The 20,580-nt window shown below is 42.1% G+C and overlaps 2 protein-coding genes across 5 annotated transcripts in view; one reads left to right on the forward strand and one right to left on the reverse strand.

The window, feature by feature from the left end:
• Positions 1–8,397, forward strand: part of kcnq2 (potassium channel, voltage gated KQT-like subfamily Q, member 2) — a 30,238-nt gene extending 21,841 nt beyond the window's left edge. Inside the window, exons 14-19 of one of the 4 annotated variants that reach the window (XM_015402471.1) lie at positions 485–532; positions 672–780; positions 3,081–3,212; positions 3,295–3,415; positions 3,515–3,690; positions 6,297–8,397. In XM_015402471.1, coding sequence (XP_015257957.1) covers positions 485–532; positions 672–780; positions 3,081–3,212; positions 3,295–3,415; positions 3,515–3,690; positions 6,297–6,912 — 1,202 coding nt within the window. In that variant the 3' untranslated portion in view covers positions 6,913–8,397. Of the gene's footprint in view, positions 1–484; positions 533–671; positions 781–930; positions 957–1,054; positions 1,714–3,080; positions 3,213–3,294; positions 3,416–3,514; positions 3,691–6,296 lie in introns of those variants that run through there. The other 3 variants (XR_001482151.1, XM_015402472.1, XM_015402473.1) reach the window with 3 other exon arrangements.
• A 446-nt stretch (positions 8,398–8,843) lies between these two features.
• ddx27 (DEAD-box helicase 27) lies at positions 8,844–18,940 on the reverse strand. The gene is made up of 21 exons (XM_015402474.1): positions 18,748–18,940; positions 15,952–16,101; positions 15,814–15,873; positions 15,526–15,703; positions 14,327–14,379; positions 14,169–14,255; positions 13,818–13,923; positions 13,199–13,372; positions 12,965–13,115; positions 12,778–12,877; positions 12,545–12,686; positions 12,299–12,452; positions 12,133–12,214; positions 11,859–12,036; positions 11,672–11,778; positions 10,235–10,331; positions 10,035–10,126; positions 9,825–9,948; positions 9,644–9,740; positions 9,468–9,527; positions 8,844–9,378 (listed from the first exon to the last, which is right to left on the reverse strand). Exons 1-21 carry the CDS (start codon positions 18,829–18,831, stop codon positions 9,360–9,362), a joined length of 2,295 nt encoding a protein of 764 aa, XP_015257960.1. The 5' UTR covers positions 18,832–18,940; the 3' UTR covers positions 8,844–9,359.
• Between the last annotated feature and the right edge of the window lie 1,640 nt (positions 18,941–20,580).

Here is a 20,580-nt window from a genome sequence, read left to right on the forward strand (position 1 = left end):
TGAACCGGCCAGTCCAGGTGGTGTATCCCAGGCTTGACGTGCTTTCTTTCTGTCTTTGTGAGGTCTTCCTCAGCTGGATGAGTGGTGAGATCTAAACAGTACGTTCTGCTTTCTGTGGAGGTTTCCTCTAGACCTCCGTGTCTGTCAGTGTGATACCAAATGGCCCAAAGAAAGTTGGCTGTTGGTTCTGATGATCCAGATGTTGTCCTGGTGTGTTTAGTGAAGGCTTCACTTCTTCAGCCCTAATTCTGACCCATCAGCTTGTGTGAACAAGTGGTTCTGTGATGTTTCCTAGATGGAGTTTCTGCTCCAGGTAAGATACTGACAACTTCCAAGCACTGCTCCGAGGCCAGACCCAACCCATTCGACCCGTCTCTGATTGATGACTGATGTCCTGTTTTCCATTGGTTGGTTGGCTGATCCACAGGGCTGCTGCTAATCTTCCACTGATGAAGCTGTTTCCTCTCTCCTCTTCCTCCTGTAGTGCTGATAGAGATGCAGGATGAAGAGTTCAGACACAAGAGTTCACCAGGTCAGCGCACACACTCACAGGAAGGAAGACTCAGCTGTTTTAGGCCTCTGGACTTCCTGTCACATGATGAAGTGTTTCAGGAAGTCGTAGTTGTTTCCGGTGAGAAGGCTGGACTAAACGACCTCTGCTGTTGTTTCAGATGCCAGCCTGCCAGGTGAAGACATGGCAGATGACAACAAGAGCTGCCACTGTGAGTTTGTCCCTCAGGACCTTACGCCGGGGTTAAAGGTCACCATCAGAGCCATCTGGTATGAGTCCGTCCAACAGAGACTCCCCTGCTGCACCTGCAAACCATTCATCGCTTTCTTCACTCTTTATTTGCTATTTTATGCACTGGATCATGATTTTATTCACATTTATTTTTTTATTTACTTATGTTTTATTTATGCTCACGCCAGGGTCAAAGGTCATCATCAGCTGTTGGGTAAGAGCAGTCAGACTCACGTCACTCAGCGTCATTCTTCCTTTTGTTTTGTCCTGTTTACCTGCAGCTTGTTCTGTTGTATTCTTATTATTGCATAGGCCGTGATTCGGTGTGTTTTCCTCTGAGGATTCAGATCCCAATCCTTCTGGAACGAGACTCTGGATGAGCAGTCAAAACTGGGACCTCTGTTTTCTGCCTTTGTTTTGTTTCTGTGGTCCTGTCCAGGTTCTAAGGACTTGATCTTCAAAAAGATGCCAAATAAGTGGAACTAAATTCCACATGACATTACATCGATTATTTAAGTCAGGGGTCTTAAACAAATAATTGTTCAAACAAATAAATGATTAATGGAAGGGCTTCTGCTTAACATGGACATGCTAAAGATGTAATTTGGCTTTTTGTTTTACGTGTGTTGGAAGAGGGATGCATGCAAAAGCTGCAGGACAGTGGCACTCAAGGACTGATATTGCCCACCCATGATTAAAGTAATACCAATGTAAAGTGACTATTTGTACGAAACTAAAATTAAAAAAACTTAAGATATGATCAAAGCAAAAGGTGAATTCAACTCAAATAGCAACCTGATGCACCATGGATTCTGCCTTACGCAGTCCAAAAAGGGTCAAAATCCAGTTCTTTGCTTGCTTTATTTCTCCTTTCAGACAAACAGGTTACAGGCTTCACAGGGTTCTTATATTGCTCTCACTTTAATTCCTGCACCTGTTCTTTAATTCACTGACTGAGACTGTGACTGAAAACTGAGAAATGAGAACTGGTAAAAAACCATATGACCACCTACGTGCATAATGAGCTACGTAAGACCTCCCTATTTATATTGTGAAACACCCACATCCCAAGCTAAAATTAATTAACTAATTAAGTGAATCACTAAACAAATCCTATTCTAAATAACAAATCAAAATAAATAATCCAAATTCTAACATTTAACTAAAAATGGAGAAATAGCTCCTGCACAATGATAACTCTATGTTATTAATAGTACTATAGCTTATTACAAAAGTGCGAAAAACTAAGCTAAAAAATAAAATTATAAAAATTAAAAAAGTTAAAAACAAATATTATAACACATAAGAAAGTTGTCTTTTTCTACTGATTAAAGCCCTCCCCCCCACAAAGAAGATGCCATAGTCAGATCTACAGCAGGTTATGCTGTAAACAGATAAATTTATCTCCACCAACTCTCAACAGGAGCTTGAACTGTTATACTGCAAAACAAGGTAGGCCCTTAATAATCTAATAAAACATAAACAGTTTTTATTGTGAAGCCTTTTTAAATATATGGGGGCAAAAAAAACAACAACCCTCTAGTCACAAGTAAAAAATGGAGCCCTCTCCCCAGCAAAAAACAGCAAAGGTTGCATTTGTGCCACCTGCCACATTTTGCTTTATTAATATAATTCTACTATTATTTTCTGACAGTCCAAACTTTTTTGCTTGTGCACAGAATCTCTCTCTGTTGTTTGACGTTATAACAAGGCCTACTTCGTGTCCACGGTGACCACAGGAGTTTTTGCATGTCAGTTTGAACTTGAAGTGCAAACGTTGAATCCCAGTCATTGAAACCATTTCAGATTTCATAAAAAAAATCGTTTTGCACTTGGTAAACGTTTAGATTTGCATATATTTGCCCATTTTTTTGCGTGATTTGGTCATTAGAATATAATCTGTTTATTGATAAATGCACACATGTAACAAAAGGTTTGCACACGCTGTCTGCTGACCCGCAAACCTAAATCACTTTGCACCTTTTTTGAAGATCTGCTCTCCTTGTACTAACATGTTTGCACATGTTTTAAGAAATGCAAACCTCAGATGCTTTCTGAAGTCCAGCTGCTCTAATTTCCTCGGTTTTGACCTAAAGAACAGAACCACAGCCGTGGGTCAGGCAAAAGATTCTGACTAGTTCCTCCTATTAAACTAAATCCTGTATTATGGATGCGGACCCGTGAGATCCGTCCAGACTTTTGGAGACCCATCCTATTCCTCCCCTCAGATCGTAGTATCCTAGATGTGGTCCTCTGAAACTTCCCCAGACCAATAGCAGAACCTGCTGCTCTCTGTGTTCAGGTGTTGTGACTGTTGCTTCTTTGCTTTCTGTCTCAGCATCATGCGCTTCATGGTATCTAAGAGGAAGTTTAAGGAGAGCCTCCGACCTTATGACGTCATGGACGTGATTGAGCAGTACTCGGCTGGTCACCTGGACATGCTTGCCCGAATTAAGAACCTTCAGGCCAGGTAAGGAGCTGGATCTTGATGCTTCGCTTCTTCTCCTGTAAAATCATGACCTCTGAACAGGTGTCTGTGTGGCTCCTGGCAGGGTGGATCAGATCGTTGGAAGAGGAACACCCATTGCAGATAAAGACCGTCCTAAAGGTGGTAGTGAAGAATTACCTGAAGACCCGAGCATGATGGGACGCCTGGGGAAGGTTGAGAAACAGGTAAACATTTCAGACTTTACCCCAACCCTAAGAGCACTGAAGACCATGACACTTCTTCTTTCCAAAATCTGATCTAGATCCTGTCTGTTTTATCTCCAGGTTCTGTCCATGGAGAGAAAATTGGACTTTCTGGTAAACATCTACATCCAGCGAATGGGAATCCCTCAAGCAGAAACAGATGCCTACTTTGGATCCAAGGAACCAGACCCAGCTCCACCATACCATAGTCCAGTAGACCTGCAGGAGAAGAATCAGTCCTTCTCCAAAATACTGCAGTGAGTGTTAGAATGAACAAAAAACAGAACAGGAATGCTGTCCTGCTAGAAAAACAAACTAAAAGGGAACCAGGAGTAAACCTAACTCACTTTGGGGCTGACACACTAGTGCTCTGACCGAACTATACCAACTTTATTTATAATGCACTAAACAACCATAGAACCAAATTACTGTACAGTAACAGACAGTTGAGATGAAAATTACAGCAATAAAAAACAGCAACACATAAAACCAATTTAAAAAAATCTTAAATTAAACCAAAAATGAACATCTCAGATTTTGCCACATGCCAAGATGGGTGTCTGAAACCAGGGAAGCCCCCCAGCTGATCCCCAAATGCAACAGAGAATGCAAGATCCCCTTTAGGGCTTCAGATAAGTTTTTTGGGATGGTCAGCAGCAGCTTGTCTGCTGACCTGAGAGAACGGCAGGCGGTAAGGGTGCAGCCGCTCAGCGAGATAGAGCGGGCCAAGGCCACATAATGCTTTAAAAACAAATAAAATGATTTTAAAATGAATCCCCAAATTCTGGTGAAGATTCTCAGTCATCCAGGTCATAGCCATTCCAAAGAAGTTAAAAAAGTTAGAAAACAAAACACTGGACTTTGTTTTCCAAGTTTGAAGCATTTTTTTTTTATTATTATTATACCCTTATTTCTACAGGCAAGTCATTAAGAACAAGTTCTTATATAAATGGCGGCCTGACAAGTAGGGTAACCACTTAGGAAAAGGGAAGTAGGGCTAAAATAAATAAAATAAATTAATTATACATATATAAAATACAAACACAAGAGCTAAAATAAATACAATACATTTGTAATACATACATAAAATACGATGGGCTTTGCATGCCATCCAGAAAGTCTTTTCAATTCAAAATATCTGGATTAGCTTTGAGTTTCAAGCTTTATAGAGTAGCCCAGCAAAGCCTTGTTATGGCTAAGAAAACATGCAAATTGAACCTGAAGGACAGGTATACCCCGTAGTAACGGGGAGTGTTTGAGGTCTTTGTTAAGCTCCAATATCCAATACTGGCCTATGCCTCTGAAAAGGGGAGTTGTTAGGGTCATTGTTGACCTGGCTGACCAGGTGAGATGTCTTGCTCCCCTGCAACTATCATTGAGATGATAGCGTGAAGGAATCAACTCTATCTCAATGCTCAACTCCTCTCAACTTTTTGAAATTTTCTTTGAAATCCCCAAATGTATGAGCAACTAGTGCTGTTGGGGACATGTGCTAACAAATTTTTTGCCATTTAAAGGACATGCAGCACAATTTTGAACCCTCGGGGGGTCCGCAACAGAGGAAGCACTGACCTGCATTAAAATTCATTTCAGAAATCTTACCAAGTAGTGATGAAATAGTGGACAACTAACACACAGTGCTCTCTAGAAAAATCAACTTCACTTTGGCCATTCTCAATTAAATGAAAAAAGCTTCTTGTCACCACTGCTCTTATGTGATTTTCAAATTGCCCCCTTTATTAAACCCCAGTTTTGCGATGCCTGGTCTGATAGATTGAACAGAGGTCTGTAGTTCTGCAGGAGTTGTGTCAGCGAGGTTCCAAAAATGTAACCCTAGTCCTCTTATCACTATAATGCAGACAATTTAAAGCCATCCAAGCCTTTATTTTCTCAACATTAAAGCAATGGTACAGTGAAGAAATTAAGTAATTATTTGTTAATACAGTCATAAACCTGACAATCATCAGCATTACGGTGAAAAGAAATTCTGTGCTTTCTAAAAATCGTCACAATTGGATCAAATAAACACAAAAAGTAGGGGTCCTAAGACTGAACCCTGTGGGACACCACATGACAGCGGAGCAGAGCACACATAATCCCCATAGCTGACACAGAGGGTTCACTCTCTCAGTTAAGATCTGGACCAATCTAATGATCTTTGACAAGAAAGGCAGTAATAGATTTCTTTCTATAGTTGGTAAAACTAGCCTGATCTAGAGAGGGTTCCTTATTTAAAGTTATGGTGGAGGAATTTCGCAAATTTTTGGAATTTTTGGAATTTTCCACTTTAAAAAAAAATGCACATGCACAACCCTGTACCCACTCCCAAGAGGGAACGTCTATTAAACGCGTGTGAAAGCATGCATGAGCCCACTTCTCCTTGTGCCCACTCTGTTTAAAAGTTGCTGTTTGCATCGCTCATACAAGCTACTTTCCAAAAGAAGATTTGCAATTTTTTCACTATGTCAGACTCACCACGGTAAATGAAAATGGGGACCAGCACGTAGGACGGCCTTATGTAAACATATCACCAGAATGATTGACAATTAGGAGCACCACTTATTTTTATGATCCACCCGGAAAAAGAACATCCTGCACTATAGCTTTAAAGGCTGAATGAGTGCTTGTGTAAATGTCTCTCTCTTAATCCTGGACTAAAAAACCCAAACATTTCCTTCTGAACGGTCAGGTGAGGTCAAATCCAGACATAATCCCAGGACCAAAACCTGTTAGAGACCTGCTTCCTCCCCCCAATAATGAAGTTCATTTCAACACAACCCTGGAACTGTCTGATTGTGCAGGACAAAAGAGCCCAGAACCTGATGTTTACTGTTTACAAGCTGCTCTGTTTACATCTTTGCAGGGTGTTGCCAGGTGACCACATGGAGAGGACTCGGTTTGTCACAAAGATGGTCCGCTCCAGCAGCTCCACGGGTCACAGGAACTATGCCGCCCCCACCTGCCCGCCCTCCACCTCTTGGCAGCCAATCAGCTCCCAGCTTCACCAGCAGGCCCCTCCTCCACAGCACAGCCATGGCAACACTCCGAGCCCAGTGGGGGATGCATCACTGGTCCGCCTGCCCCCTCCTCCAGCTGGAGATAGACATGGGGGGAACCGGTCCAACCGACACAGCACCGGCGATCGGGGAGGCTCTGAGAGGAACGGGGAGGGCACTAATGGGACAGGAGGAGGAGAGGCGAAGCCTGACAGCGACACCTCCATCTCCATCCCATCGGTGGACCATGAGGAGCTGGAGCGTTCCTTTAGTGGCTTTTCCATCTCTCAGTCCAGAGAGAACCTGGACTTTCTGAACAATGGCTTCTATCCCTCTGCAAGCCTGGGGGAGCAGCAGGCAGGGGGGGGCTCTGCCCGCTGTGCCACAGTGCGACCCTACATTGCAGAGGGGGAGTCAGACTCTGACTCAGAGCTTTGCGCTCCCTCCCCCCACTCAGACCGGGCCTGGACTGGCACCAAGTAGGACTGAAGTAGTCCAGATCTGAACCAGCAGAACCAGTTTTTAAAAAGCAATGAAGTATAAACCGACACTTTAAACACCAGCTGGGGGCTTGGAGTGAAGCATTGTGGGAACTACTACAGTTTGATGATGACACCGCTTGTACAGCGAAGGTGGCCGATCACTGATAAACTGCTCAGGAATGAAGTTCACAGTTTCCCAAACATCTGCATGACTGACACGTTTTTAAAGAGGTTACCATGCCAACCAATGTCATTTGTATCCCGTCCAGAGCACAGAGTCCAAACACTGATCCCATCCAGAACCACGGCAAACGTCCCAGTCTGGGTCGGTCTGCCTTTTTACAGTCTCCAAGTAGAACCTTTTTCTGATTCCAGAGAGATAAAAGAACCTGTTTTAAAATCAGGACGTAGAACATCAGCGTTCAGATGGGCTTGAATGCCCAGTTTCATTAGTTCTGAAATAATCTGAAGGACATTTTATCTCTATGATTTGCTGGTTGGACTGCTCGGTAGACCAGTTTGTAGCAAGAAGGTCCGGGTTTGAATCTCTCTGCAGGGAGTTTGCATGTTCTCCCAGTGCATGCTTGGGATCTCTCTGGGTACTCCTGCTTCCTCTGGCAGTCCAAACTTGACTGTTGGGCTGATTGGCAACGCTAAATTGCCCTTAAGTGTCTGTGCCAGTCCATCGCAAGGGAACAACTGTCAACAAGAAGACAGAGGGGGATGCGAACTGAGTAAATCTGTTAGGACGCTAAGCCAAAGCAGTCGCCACGATAACTGCAATCAGAAAAGTGCTGGCAGTAGGGCAGGAAGCTTCCTATGGATAGTTCCTTTAGTCAGTAACCTACTGACGTTCCTGTCTTGCTCTTATGAGCTATATAGATTCCCACAATCCTTAGCATGGCAGGACGTACAGGCACAGCCCATTTCACAGATTTTAACCCTAATGTTTATATTTCTTCACATGCATTGTGTCACACATGCTGCACAACTTCATGTTTTGGATTTTTAAGTGAGAGCTTTAACCGTTTGCTCCATTTGCTTTAAATTAGTTTTTGAGGTTATTTTTTGTAAGGCTGTATTCCTGGTTTTTAATCCCACCATACATGTCTGTCCATCCAAGGGGAGCTGCAGTCAAGAATAAGTCTCCAAGCCTTCAACTACACCCATGGAGCCCCCTGATAATGCTGATGAGAATTTCTGTGCTGCCTCTGTTTCAGTTTTCAATTAAATTAATGAATGTTGACCTTCAGTTTGTCCCCTTTTCTGTCTGGTGCAAAACTATTTGAGGATTTCTGGGACCAACTAGTCCAACATGGATCTGGGGTATGTTTTCTGATCAGAGATAAAGGCTTGAATTGGTATTTGATCCCCTGAAGATTTTATTGGCCATTTTCTGCCTCCTGCAGTTGGAAAGCTCAATCATGAGACGCTAATAACTGAGGCTAAAAATCAGCCAATCTAAGGTGCTAAACAAGGCCACCGATAAATACGTTTTAAACACCTAATGTTTCAAAAGTGGAGCAGCTAAATTAAACATGAATGAAGACGATTCAGTAAAAGCTGTAAAAATTCATTTTAGTTTATTTATACAGTGCTGATTCACAACACGTCGTCTAAAGGCACTTTACAGAAACAATTCAATCACATTATTCAAACAGATTGGTTAAAAGTTTTCTATCTGAGGAAGACCCGCTGATTGCATCAGATGGATGCTGAGTCTTAGTAGGGGCTGATCATTCTGCTCTTCCGTTGGCCTCCATGTTTACAGGCTCCTGCTCTGTTGCCAAGATATACCAATGCAGCACTCTTTTTTTTTTTTTTTTTGGGGGGGCAATCCATGGAGCTCTAACGTGATTGGCTGAGGAACCAGGAAGCAAACATGGGTTACGAGCTCCGTACCTCTTGGTTTGAAAGTAGAAAAATGTTGCTGTTAAACGACTTGTTTACCGTGAATATTGCTTCCATACCAGGTGACAAGAATGATTTTGGTCAACTTTACAGTAAATGTCTTACGTACTGCTACTCTAAATTATAAATAAAAAAAATAATTGAAGTTTCTTAAGAATAAAACATCATGTAGAATATGACAAAAAGCAGAGAAAGTTCAATAAAATTTAAGTAAGGTAGAAAGTTTGGCTGTTTGTAACCTGCTTTATTAGTAAAGTAGCTGGTCTAATGCCCTCCTGGTCAGAGCTGCTAGATCATTCCTCACAGTTTGAGACATTAAATTATTTTATGCTGAGAAACCAGCTCTGTAGAACCTCCTCAGCAGGAACCAGAACCAGAATATCTACCTCTAACATCAGTGATGGTGTCCTGGAGTTCTAATGCATCATTTATAAAATCCAGCCAGATCACATGACGACCACTCCACTTACAAACTCAACTTTATTAGAAATCTGATACAGAACGGCATACGGACACAGAGAACGGGTTGATCTGCCCTCATTTATTCCTCCTGTACCTGTGGAGCAAAGCAGAACATCAGAACTTTGCAACTTGTGTGAAAAAATAAAAAAATCAGTTACAAAAGCTGGGATGGATGAGGCTCACCTGGAGCCACCTGTGCGCTTCCTGTCCATTCCAAGACGCTTCCTGTCTGCAAACGATGGCCTGAAAGAGACAAACATCTGGTCAGAAAGAAAGTGAGACCAAGACTACCAGGAGATAACCATCACTAAATAACTGGTAACCAAAGCAACGGTTAAACGTTCAGTAATCCTTCTCACCCAGCTCTGTAGAGCTTTAGAGACTTGTTGCTGGTGTTGGTCAGCTCCTTGTCAAACACTGACTTTTTGCCTCGGTTTCCTGCTTTATGTTTAGTTGCTGCAGAAACAAGAAAAAAGGTTCAGCTGGTCTCGGTTGGGTCAGTGGTTCTGCATGTTTGTTGGATCAGACCAGTTTTCTGACCTTTCGCCGGCTTGTCGTCGTCTTCAGGCATGGCTCTCGCTCTCTTCGATCGTCTATCCCTCTTGGCAGCTCGCTCTGCGAACATCTGAGCCTTCAGAATCTCAAACTGAGCGCGATCCTCAGACTGCGTTAAGACGGACAGAAAAGATGCACTGAGCGCACGCTTAGGAACAGGATCCCCTATGGAGATCGATCAGTAATCCGTTTTACCGTCAGCTCCTTCTTCCTTCCTTCTTTCAGGAACTTTTCCCTTTTCTTCTTCCCTCTGAGCGCCAGATCGAACTCCTGCAGAGCCTTGGATGCTGACAGGGAATACAGCGAGTTACAGTGCAGCACAACGTGCAATACAGTATCACACATTAATACCATGCAAGCCTGCAGACAGGATGAGTGTATGTTTAAAGACTCACCGCGGCTCTGTTTCCGTTCTTGTTGCGTCTGGAACCAAACTCTCTGTGGGTCGCCGGAGGAGGCGGAGCCTTCTAGACGCTTTTGAGCCACGCTCAGCTACAGCACACACACACACAGATCCATGTTTTACAGACTTATTGAGGACCTTCCTTTGACTTTAATTCATTTTCTAATGTATGGAGGACTGCAGAAGGAATAGTGACACAGGCATATATATATGTATACGCTGGTAAATCAGCCGTTGCCATGGCGACCTGCAAAAGAGCAGCGTGAGCGACTGCACGAACAGCACCCGCCTCCTTCTTCTTCTGTTTGGCTAATACTGTTAGTTTCAGAATGCTCCTTTGCTACCATTGGCTGACAAACGCAAGAGGGATTTTGATTGTCTTTTTTAAATGTATTTACCGTCAATTTATTTTCAAGTAATTTCTTTTTTTTTTTTTTTACCCACGGGCAATCGCTATGAGCTGGAAATACGGCCTGGGGCCTTTAATGCTTGCAGCAAACAATATTTTTTTGCAAATCAATCCGTCGATTATTTTTTTTTTTGATGAATTGATTAAAAATCAGATAGCAAAAGGCTCCTTAAAGAAGAGTTTTTATGAAACTGGGCAAACTAAAAGCTTTCTGGATAGAGCACATTAATAGAGAAAAAAGTTTTTATCTTAAAAGCAAAATATTTAAATACTTTTTAAAAATAATTTTGAAATAATTACTATGCTATTTAGGTCACTCTGGCATGTTTTAGAGTCTCTAATGATAAGTTGCTAACTAAATTAGAAGATAATTATTTCAATAATGGATTTATCATAAATAAACCGATTAATTGTTCCAGCCCTATTTGTATGATCAAAGAATTTAGATAACGTTCCTGTTATTGGATCATTAAATCAACTAAAGTATGTCTGATATTAATTAATGAATCAAAGAATAATTTAAAAAGACTGCACATCTGAGAACATTGCGTAATAATCTGCATCTTTTTGGAGTTTGTGACGCTGCAGTATATTCAAATGTGTTTATATTTATAACCAAAGAACATTAAAAATGTTTATCTTTTACAACTCCATATTTTAGCAGGCTGACAGCTTTAAAATATATCAACTGTCTAAAGCTTTTCAAGCTATTTAAAAACAATTAAAATATACTTTGAGGAAAACAGCAGACTGTATAATCCTAGTATTTCTGTGTAATCCCAATATTCCAACATGTGGCCAGCCAGCTGCCTTTGAGTAGCCTGGTTAATTTGCTCCAAACCAGTGAATAGAAACAAACCCAACTCATTTCTTTTTTGGTATCATTTTAAAAGCCTGCTCAAAATCTGCAGGACAACTGGGTGGAAATGTAGAAATAGACTGAGCAGTTCATTTTAACCCTTGTTTCCAGCTTTAGTCCTTCTATCGTAGAGCTGGAACCGTTCAGCCGTTTAGGTTTACCTTGGCCTCAGACGCAGCCATCTCTCTCTCTTCTCTTTCCATCTTCAGTACTGCGTCAATATCTTTTTCCAGTTTGGTGATGAGATCTCTGAACTTCAGGATGACCTCTGGAGGAGAAACATACTCAGGGTTTAGATTTGGTTCAGACCCAGATCGCCTGGAGAATCAGAACACGCGGTGCGCTAACCTGTTGGCAGGACACGAGCCTTCACGCTGTTCTTGGCTGACTTCACCACCTCCTTCAGCATCTTCCTCTCAGATTCTCCGACTAGAGACACGGAGCGTCCAGAGCGTCCGGCCCGGGCCGTCCGCCCAACGCGGTGGACGTAATGCTTGACGGTAGAAGGCATTGTGAAGTTGATCACCTGAAGACCGGTAAAAGCAGGCAGGAATCATTTTGAGATCATGGTACCGGCTACAACTCCTGCTGGAGTTCAGATCAGAACGCATCCTGCTCTCACCGTTTTTACTCCATCGATGTCCAGTCCTCTGGCTGCAACGTCTGTCGCCACCAAAATATCAATCTGTTCATCTTTAAATCTCCTGCAGAATCCAGAGAACAAAGCTGGATGAGCGGAGACTCAGAACTAAACATCTGAAACCATTAGAACCTCAGAGTGAGCCTACCTGAGGTTCTCCAGCCTCTGGGTCTGGCTCAGTTCACCATGCAGCTCCCCCACTTTCAGCCCCAACAGGCCCAGCAGAATGTGCAGTCTGTGGGCCTGTTTCCGGGTCTGGGTGAACAACATGACGTGGTCCTGGAAAGTCCGGGTCAGCAGGGCTGGGAAGACAAAGAAACAGTCAATGTCTTCACAGGACGGCAGAACCTTGAAAGAACCTGTTCAGCAGAATGGCGGGAGGAACCGGACCCACCTGCCACCACAGCCTCTCTGTCTCCTTCTCGGTGCGGTCGGATCCGAACAAACTCCTGCCGAAGGAACGGAGCCACGTCTGTGTTACTGTTCACAAAGATCCTAATCGGCTGCTTCAACGACACGGCGGCCAGGTCCTTCACCTGCAGGAAGAACCAGGTCACATGACCACAAACGCACCATAAGAAGACCACCTCCCCCATGCGGGTAACAGGACTTTAGCAGGAGCCGTACCTCTTCGCTCATAGTGGCCGAGAACAGCATGGTCTGCCGATTGTAGGAGCACATCCTGATGATCTCCTTCATCTGTTCTTCAAAGTACTCGTCCAGCATCCTGTCAGAACCAAAATAACCGACCCGTTAGCGTTTACCGGACTCAGGGAGTTCCCTGTCCCGTTAGGCTGGCCACAGCGCCCCCCACCTGTCGGCCTCGTCCAGGATCAGGATCTCGATGTGGCTCAGCTCGAAGCTGGGTGTGTTGTGAAGGTGGTCGATCAGTCTGCCTGGCGTCGCTATCAGAACATCTGGTCCCGCCCTCAGTGCCGCCTCCTGAGACTTCAGGTCCAAACCGCCTGCAGAAAACAATGCAGACGGTTAACAGAAACCAGAGCCTGGCTGACTTTAAGACACGAACGGGGGTGGATCGTATCCTTACCAACAGCCAAGCAGGTGGTGATAGAGGTGAACTGGGCCAACTGACGGGCCACCGAGTGGACCTGGATCCCAAGCTCTCTGGTAGGAACTAAAACTAAGACCCGGGTCACCTGGGATGTCTTGGGTTTATAGATCAAACGCTCTAAAACGGGTAGCATGAAGGCAGCCGTCTTTCCTGAGGAAAATAACAAGCACAATTAGCTTAACTGGTTCCCAATTGATGGATAGCGTCATCAAGAAACATCCTGCTTCTAATCGGCTAAGGGTCTGTCAGGAACGCTTAGTACAAAGATCAATTCTTCCATTCCATTAATACAACATCCATCTATCCGTCTCCTAAAAGAATCATCTTGATCAAACATATGTCCAAGTGTTTTTCCTCATTATCTGAGACCAATAGAAAGAAATATAAGTGATTAAGGTTTTTTTTAAGTTTTAAAAACATCCTGAAGTCTATATCCAACAGGTTGGAATAATCAGGATGAATAAAGCTCAGGATCAGGATGAATCATTACCATTCAGTCTGTTTTTAACACTTAAGAATGACTCTTAATCTGGCTTATAGGTTGGAATAAAAAGTCAACGGAAATAGAATAAAGAAAGAAAACGTGTCCCAGTACCTGTTCCAGTAGCAGCACAAGCACACAGGTCTCTGCCCAGCAGACCTACTGGAACACAGGCTTTCTGGATGGGCGTTGGTTCTTTAAAGCCTAGGGCCGTGATGGCCTGCAGGAACAGAACCACAGAAAAGGGTGAGAACAGCTGGTGGACAACTGCGAGAACCATTTAAGACCAGGTCCACGGGGGTTCTAGTTCTAATGGGACGGCACTGGAAAGGAATCTGCTATGAGGTAGATGCAGTTCTACACAATCTGCTCGACAAAAACGGCCTCTGCACCAAGAAGCCGTCTATGGAGTCGATGGGAGCCAGTCTGTAGGGTAGAGCCCTGCAGGACTGGACCGGGTCTTACCTTTAGGATGGGTCGGGACAGGTTCATTTCTTCGAACGTCAGCTGATCATTATACTGGGAGGCATCCTCAGAAAACGTCTCTAAAGCCTGAACACAAACACGGCGGTTACTATGGATACCCAGGACCTTTATAAGGACAGTTCACGGCTCTTCCTCACCTCATCCTCAGCTTTCCTCTTCTTCCCTCGACGTCCTTTGTCCCTCAGAGTGTCTGAAAGAAAACAGAAAGCAAATATAGGAAAAATAAAAGACTGACCTATTTGAATCTGGATGAATATCTGATTAATAGACTTCAACCAGTTCCTCCCAGTACACTCCACCCTCAAGAACCTTGCTTAGATCAAAACCAGAATTAAAAGTTACTTATGTTACAATTTCTTTTTGTCAGAATGATGGATTCATTTCTTTAAAGGCCAGTTTACCAGAACAGTGACACCCTGACAATGGCCTGGTTCAAAGCTATAGTGTCAGGGTGGCTCAAGTTATAATGTATTGGTCTGTTTACCTCTACATAAACGTTGATGGCTGTTTGTTCTTAATGTACTGAGTTTAATCTATTAAAAGACCAATGTTCCCAGCAGTAGCTGCTTCGATTGAGCCTAAATGTAATTAGTCAACATTTTGTCGAAGATGCAAACATGTTCTTGGTTAGATAAGGAAATGAGAACCGCAGCGTTCGCTCCAGTTTATTCCCATATTGTTCTAAGAGGTGGATACCAGTCTATTGTTCTGCTGCTATAGACTTAGGCTGCTGGAGGAAATGATGACCACTGTCTCTTCTTCAATTACTTCTTTCTCCTACTACTCTTCAGTTTTGTATCATTTGATCTTCTCATGTTCTCTGTTGTTTCTTTTCACCGTGGATTTTCACCAATGCAACTGTGACTCATGGGATGGGGTAGTTGGTTTGCATTTGGAAAAGTATTAGGGGATGTGCCTATGACTGTGCAAACGTGGCTCTAATATAAGCTTTGAGTTTGTATGATCAGAAAAATGAAATATAGCCATGAATGCCATTCATTCTTCAGCAGAAGCGTAATGATAAACATAGAGAACGAATTCTTGAACAATGAAATCTCAAATGCAAATAGTAATACATGAAATAGAACATGTGAAAAGCAGCTAAAATGTAGTATAAACTCATGCATCAACTGTATTAATAATGATCATATTTTCTTTTTCAGTAAGAAGTTTTTTCAAACTTCCTTTTTTTGTAACAGCATTGTTGCATGAATGATTAGTTCCAATGTTTTCTGTGATGGAAACCTCAGATTCTCTGTTGTAGACCCGTTTCACAAACAACTTTAAGAACAGCAGAACCAAAATTTTAGTACGACTATAAGGACAATGTTCTCACCTGATTTTGTCAGAACCTCTTCATCACTTGATCCAAACTCTTCCTCTTCATCACCATCCTCTTCTTCTTCTTCCCCTTCCTCCTCATCTTCTTCCTTCTCAGTCCCACTAGCCTCCTCCTCTTCCTCCTCCTTCATCTCCTTGGACATCCCAGCTTCAGAACTTTGAGACAATTTCTCCTAATGAACCAAATAATAAATAAATAAAAAATTTAATCAAAAAGGAAATAAATTGAACAGGAAGTGGATCAAAAAGATTCAGACAGGAAGATGTCAAAGGAAAGACTCACCTCAGCTTTTCTCTTCTTCCTGATTTTCTCTATTTTCTGGTCCAGAGTTGTCACGACCCTCTGTGGAAAAAAATCACAATCAGAACCTTTAGTAACACATGGGATAGAAGTTCTGCTGTAGGTTCTGATGGGTTCTACCTTTTTCTTGAGTTGGCTCAGGACGTCGCTCATGGCCCAATCATCATCCAGGTTCAGACTGTCTCTTTCTCCAAACTCAAAGTCACAGTTAAAGTCTTTCGACTTTTGGCCTCCAAGCTTCTTCTTACGGTTCAGGACGATGGGCGCCTCCTGCAGGACGACAGGTGAAGGCTCGGCTTAAATGACCACAGTGTCCAGTATACAGCAATGTTCAATACCTGGGAATAATCTGTAAGGTTCAATTATTCTCTCTGTTCAAGATATCAATTCATTGCACACAAACTAAGGGTTTTAGGCCATCAGTCTTGTCTATGATGATTTTCTGCTTAAATAAAAAAAAGAAAACATTAAGGATTACAATATATCAGACACAAAATTGAAGATTTAATGCAGAAATGTGGGATTAAGAAAAGTTAGGTTTAGTACCTACTTAAAAGTTATTTTATGCAGCTGTTTTTGTCTTATAATCAAGCATAATCAGAACCAAATATTTATTGGGAATGATTGGTCTGCAGCAAGTTTGCTGGCATTGCTCCCCCCTCCCCAACTTAGTGCAGGACTGTTTGAAGATTAATAACAAAATGGACACAATCAGGAGGATTTGAAGTTTCTCAGAAATGTCCAAAGCTCAGCAGGACAGTTTCAGATCCAGAGGTTTGGTGGAAGCGGCGGGCTAGCAGCTGTACGTCACCCATTCTGCAAACAGGAAGCCTCGGTTTGCAGCCCTGCTGAGGGGGAATGAACAGAGTGTTAAGGAACCTTGAGGTCACGTAAGTTAAACCCCAACAGAACTCCCAGTTTGTGTGAGTCCCAAGGCAAGACACTTCATGTTAATGCCTGCTTTTGGGGGGAGAGGCGGCCGTGTGCTTGGAATCTAGAGGTTCTCCCACGGACCGCCACTCTGGGTCTGAGCAAAGACCCTTAAACCCACACTGCTCCCCGGGCGCCACACAATGGCAGCCCACTGCTCCCCAATGGGATGCAGAAGTAAACTTCATTAATTTCGTTGCTCTGTACTTGTGACAGTGTAATGACGATAAAACTCTAGAAAAACAGGACATGTGCCAAAACTCAGCTGCATCTGCAGATTAGTAACGAGAATAAAATCCAAAAAAAAAGAAAGACCTTTCCTCTGATTCACTGACTGGTGACCGGGATGAGAAATATCAGATAGTTTTTCAGCTTTAATGTGTCATTTGTTTAGCTGCCAATATGAAAAATGAAGATGTATTTTAATGCCACTTTGCTTAACATAAAGTGATTTGCTGAACAGTGTGAAATAGCAGATACATTTATTTTGTTTCCCTAAAGCTGCTCTGTTTAAAGAGTTTCCCAGTTTAAAGGTATTATTAATTATTCATTTTAAGCCTTTACACCATGTGTGCTAAATGTGGAGCTGCATCTTTTTTTTTTTTTTTTTTTTTGCTGCCAGTAATATTCAAAAAACGAAAATAAAATTCAGTATCCTTTTTATTTATAAAGGTTTTATTTCTTACTTTATTTGTTCTACTTTAATCATCCTTTGTGTCTTGTTTTGGTTTATGTGGAGAACATTGGTATTAAAGTGGATTTCTGGTTAAAAAACAAAACAGATTTTGATCTGATCTTACTTTGCTAGGCAGGCGATCCTCTATTTACTTTAAACCCAAAGCAGAGCCAAAGATGCCACCGGTTCTCCTGGTTGGATTGAACTGGGCTGGTGTTTATTAATTGGCATTTTTCTCAGCTCACTGATCAAATCCATGATCACCTTTCTGAACAGAACCACTGCTGACTGGGTCAGATAATGGGGAAGTTTCAGCCTGTTTAGTGCGCTCATTTAATTTAAACCAGGGGTCTTTAACGTTTTCAGGGCCAGGACCCCCAAACTGATGGTGAGATGGAGCAGGGACCCCTTATTTATATACATTGTATGAAATTGTGTTATATCAGACTGGCCCTATAGTCACTCTATTACAGATGGAGTAATATAACCAAAGTCATTCCTCCCAGGGATTATTCAAGTATTTCTGATTCTGATTCCTAGTTGATGGGACAGGTGTTGTGAATGAAACGGTGCCCAGCTAGAAAGAGCTCCTGTGTGTCGCTGAATGTGTGCATTGATGACTGAAAGACATCTTCTGCTTTCATTTATCTGTTTACTACAGTGTGTTGAATTCATGTTAGTGTAGATTTAAAGACATTAGTGGAAAAAATTGCAGGAGGGAAATATATATATAAAAAAGTCAAATCAACCAAAACTTTTGTGACCCCCATGCAGCACCACGGCCCCCTGTTGAAGACCTCAGCTTTAAACCATTATAAAGAGTTCTGACAGAACACTGGTTCTGATTTCTCACATGATCAAGTGTTGTTCAGGTGGGAATCAGAATCCAGACCTTTGGATCAGGCTGGTTACTCAGCTGTGGAAAGCCAGGGTGATATAAGCAGAACCAATCCACTAGAGAGCTGTTGGTTTGTTTAGGTGTAAAGATGAACCTCTGCTGGTCCTAACAGGAATCGGTTCTGGTCCAGTTTGTCCACAGAGATGCTCAAACTGCTGGAGGCTGATCTGACAACAGAACCAGAAGCAGGGATCTGGAGTCCAGTCAGCCCCAGACTGGTAGCTTCCTTAAGTTCAGCCACACCAGAAGTCCTAGTTTCATCAGCACTGGTATTTCCTGACTCCCTTGAACTAAACTAATTTTAATGTCCTCTTCTTTTGCTGAAAACCGGTCTGTGCCTGCAGATTGCAGCACAGTACCAGAACCGGACAGTCCGTTTAACCTGTGTTTCTGCTGCTGGTTCTGAACTTACCTCCGGTTCGGATTCGGTGTCCGGTTCTTCTGGGCTCAGGTCATCGTCCCGAATGGTTCCGATCAGACCCAGTTGCTCCAACATGATTAGACAAACGCGATGCGACCAACGTTTCTAGATCTACGAGGTTCGCAAGGGATTCTGTTATCGCCTGGAAACTTGCACGTGTTTACGGAAGACGGAAGACAAAAGGCGTGTTTCCGGTTTAGCTAGTGATGCGTTTTTAGCGCCCTCTGCTGCTGCGGAGGGCCTTGGCATGTTAACGCGGTAATGTAGGCTTGAGTTCATTATCTGATGCATGCATATATACACCAGGAACCTGTAAAATTAAAAAATACTGAATTACATAAACATTTAAAAAACAAACATGCTTCATTGATATATACATTGTTTCTGGGCAAACGAAATGTGAAAGTCACTTGCCTGAAGGGCAAGTGGTAAAAATGCTTAACGTCAACACCTGCAATATTAATTCTGATATGAAAGAAAGGTTTCATTACAGGGGCTGCATTAAATATTTTACAAAGACTTACAAAAAGAAAAAAACATTTTGTGAAAAGGTAGAATTTGGCAAACAAAGTAATATTATTTGTTAAATATTCTGTTTTTGGTCAATATTTGATCCCTTTCCAGGTTACAGGATGTATTTTAAAGACTATGAGACAACCCAGGTATGAATTTATTTCCATACATTGACACACAGGGTTGTCAAAAGTACTCATATTCTGTACTTAAGTAAAAGTACCGATACCTGTGTAATAAAGACTGCAGTAAAAAGACAAAGTCAAGTCAAGTTTTTTTTTCTTTACCTTAAAGGTTAAAAAATAGCTTTTAAAACTATTCTTAAAATAGTTTTATGCACATAAGGCAACATTTTCATCTGTTATATCTGCTGTTTCCGTGGCTGTAAATTGCTCTTTGGTTCAGTGTCTCACTATATATTTATCAAGTGATAAACTTGTTAGATATAAAGAGAATTAAAAATATAAAATAAGAATGAAAGTTTTCAAGCTTCATCAAAGCAGGTAATGAGATTGAATAGCTGAGAGCTGGGAAGTCAAAGTGAAATCATTTCTGAGCTGAATGAGTTTGTTTCCAACTTGTGGCCACTACTGTTCTCTGTTGCTCCAAAAAGGCCACCACTACATCCATTTAGGACTTGGGATTTTAAAAGTTATCCCTAAAAGTAAACAACACCAAAGTACCACAAGTAAAAAAAATGAATATAAACCGCAGACTGAGTTCTACAAAATTATTATTGACAATTAAGTTAGAAAATATAATCCTCGTTAAAAATCATTTTCTTTGGTGTACTACTTGATCCCCGTGAAGAGAGGGAGGTGTGAGGTAAAGGCAAGTATTTCATTTATTACACCAAAAAAATATTTTCTTATTACTCCAACACAGGTCTTCTTTTGAAAGAAAAAACCCCACACACAAATATACATTAAGTATGTAACTTTGCAACAATTCCTCATATTGAGCATGCATTAGGCGACAGTGGAGATAAAAATTCCCGTTTAACGGGAAGGGATCTCCAGCAGAACCAGAACCAGGTTTAGCAAGAATGATTAGTCAGCTGACTAAGCATGTCTACAGTATTTCAGATTTATTTCACAATAAAACAAAGTTATTTAACAACGGAATGAAAATGAAAAACACCTAAGAGTTAAGATTGCAAGAAGTTTTTTATCAGTCTTAGATTATGGTGGCCTTTTTTATAAGAATGCTACTTCTTCATGTCTTCAAATGTTGGATGTTATGCTTCATTAAGGTTAATCACAAACTGTAGAGCCATGACATCACTGTGACCTTTACTCTCAGGTGGGAGGT

The sequence above is a fragment of the Cyprinodon variegatus genome, unplaced genomic scaffold (assembly GCF_000732505.1).
Source record: "Cyprinodon variegatus isolate N-32 unplaced genomic scaffold, C_variegatus-1.0 Scaffold1351, whole genome shotgun sequence".
In the NCBI taxonomy this organism is placed as follows: domain Eukaryota; kingdom Metazoa; phylum Chordata; class Actinopteri; order Cyprinodontiformes; family Cyprinodontidae; genus Cyprinodon; species Cyprinodon variegatus.

What these genes read in the sequence shown, in the direction of transcription:
- ddx27 (XM_015402474.1), bottom strand. Translation starts at nt 18,831, where the DNA reads ATGTTGGAGCAACTGGGTCTGATCGGAACCATTCGGGACGATGACCTG. An exon ending in CACCACCTGCTTGGCTGTTG is followed by an intron (nt 13,116 to 13,198) that starts GTAAGGATACGA and finishes TGTTTTCTGCAG; the next exon opens with GCGGTTTGGACCTGAAGTCT. An exon ending in CGGCCACTATGAGCGAAGAG is followed by an intron (nt 12,687 to 12,777) that starts GTACGGCTCCTG and finishes TTCTTCCTGCAG; the next exon opens with GTGAAGGACCTGGCCGCCGT.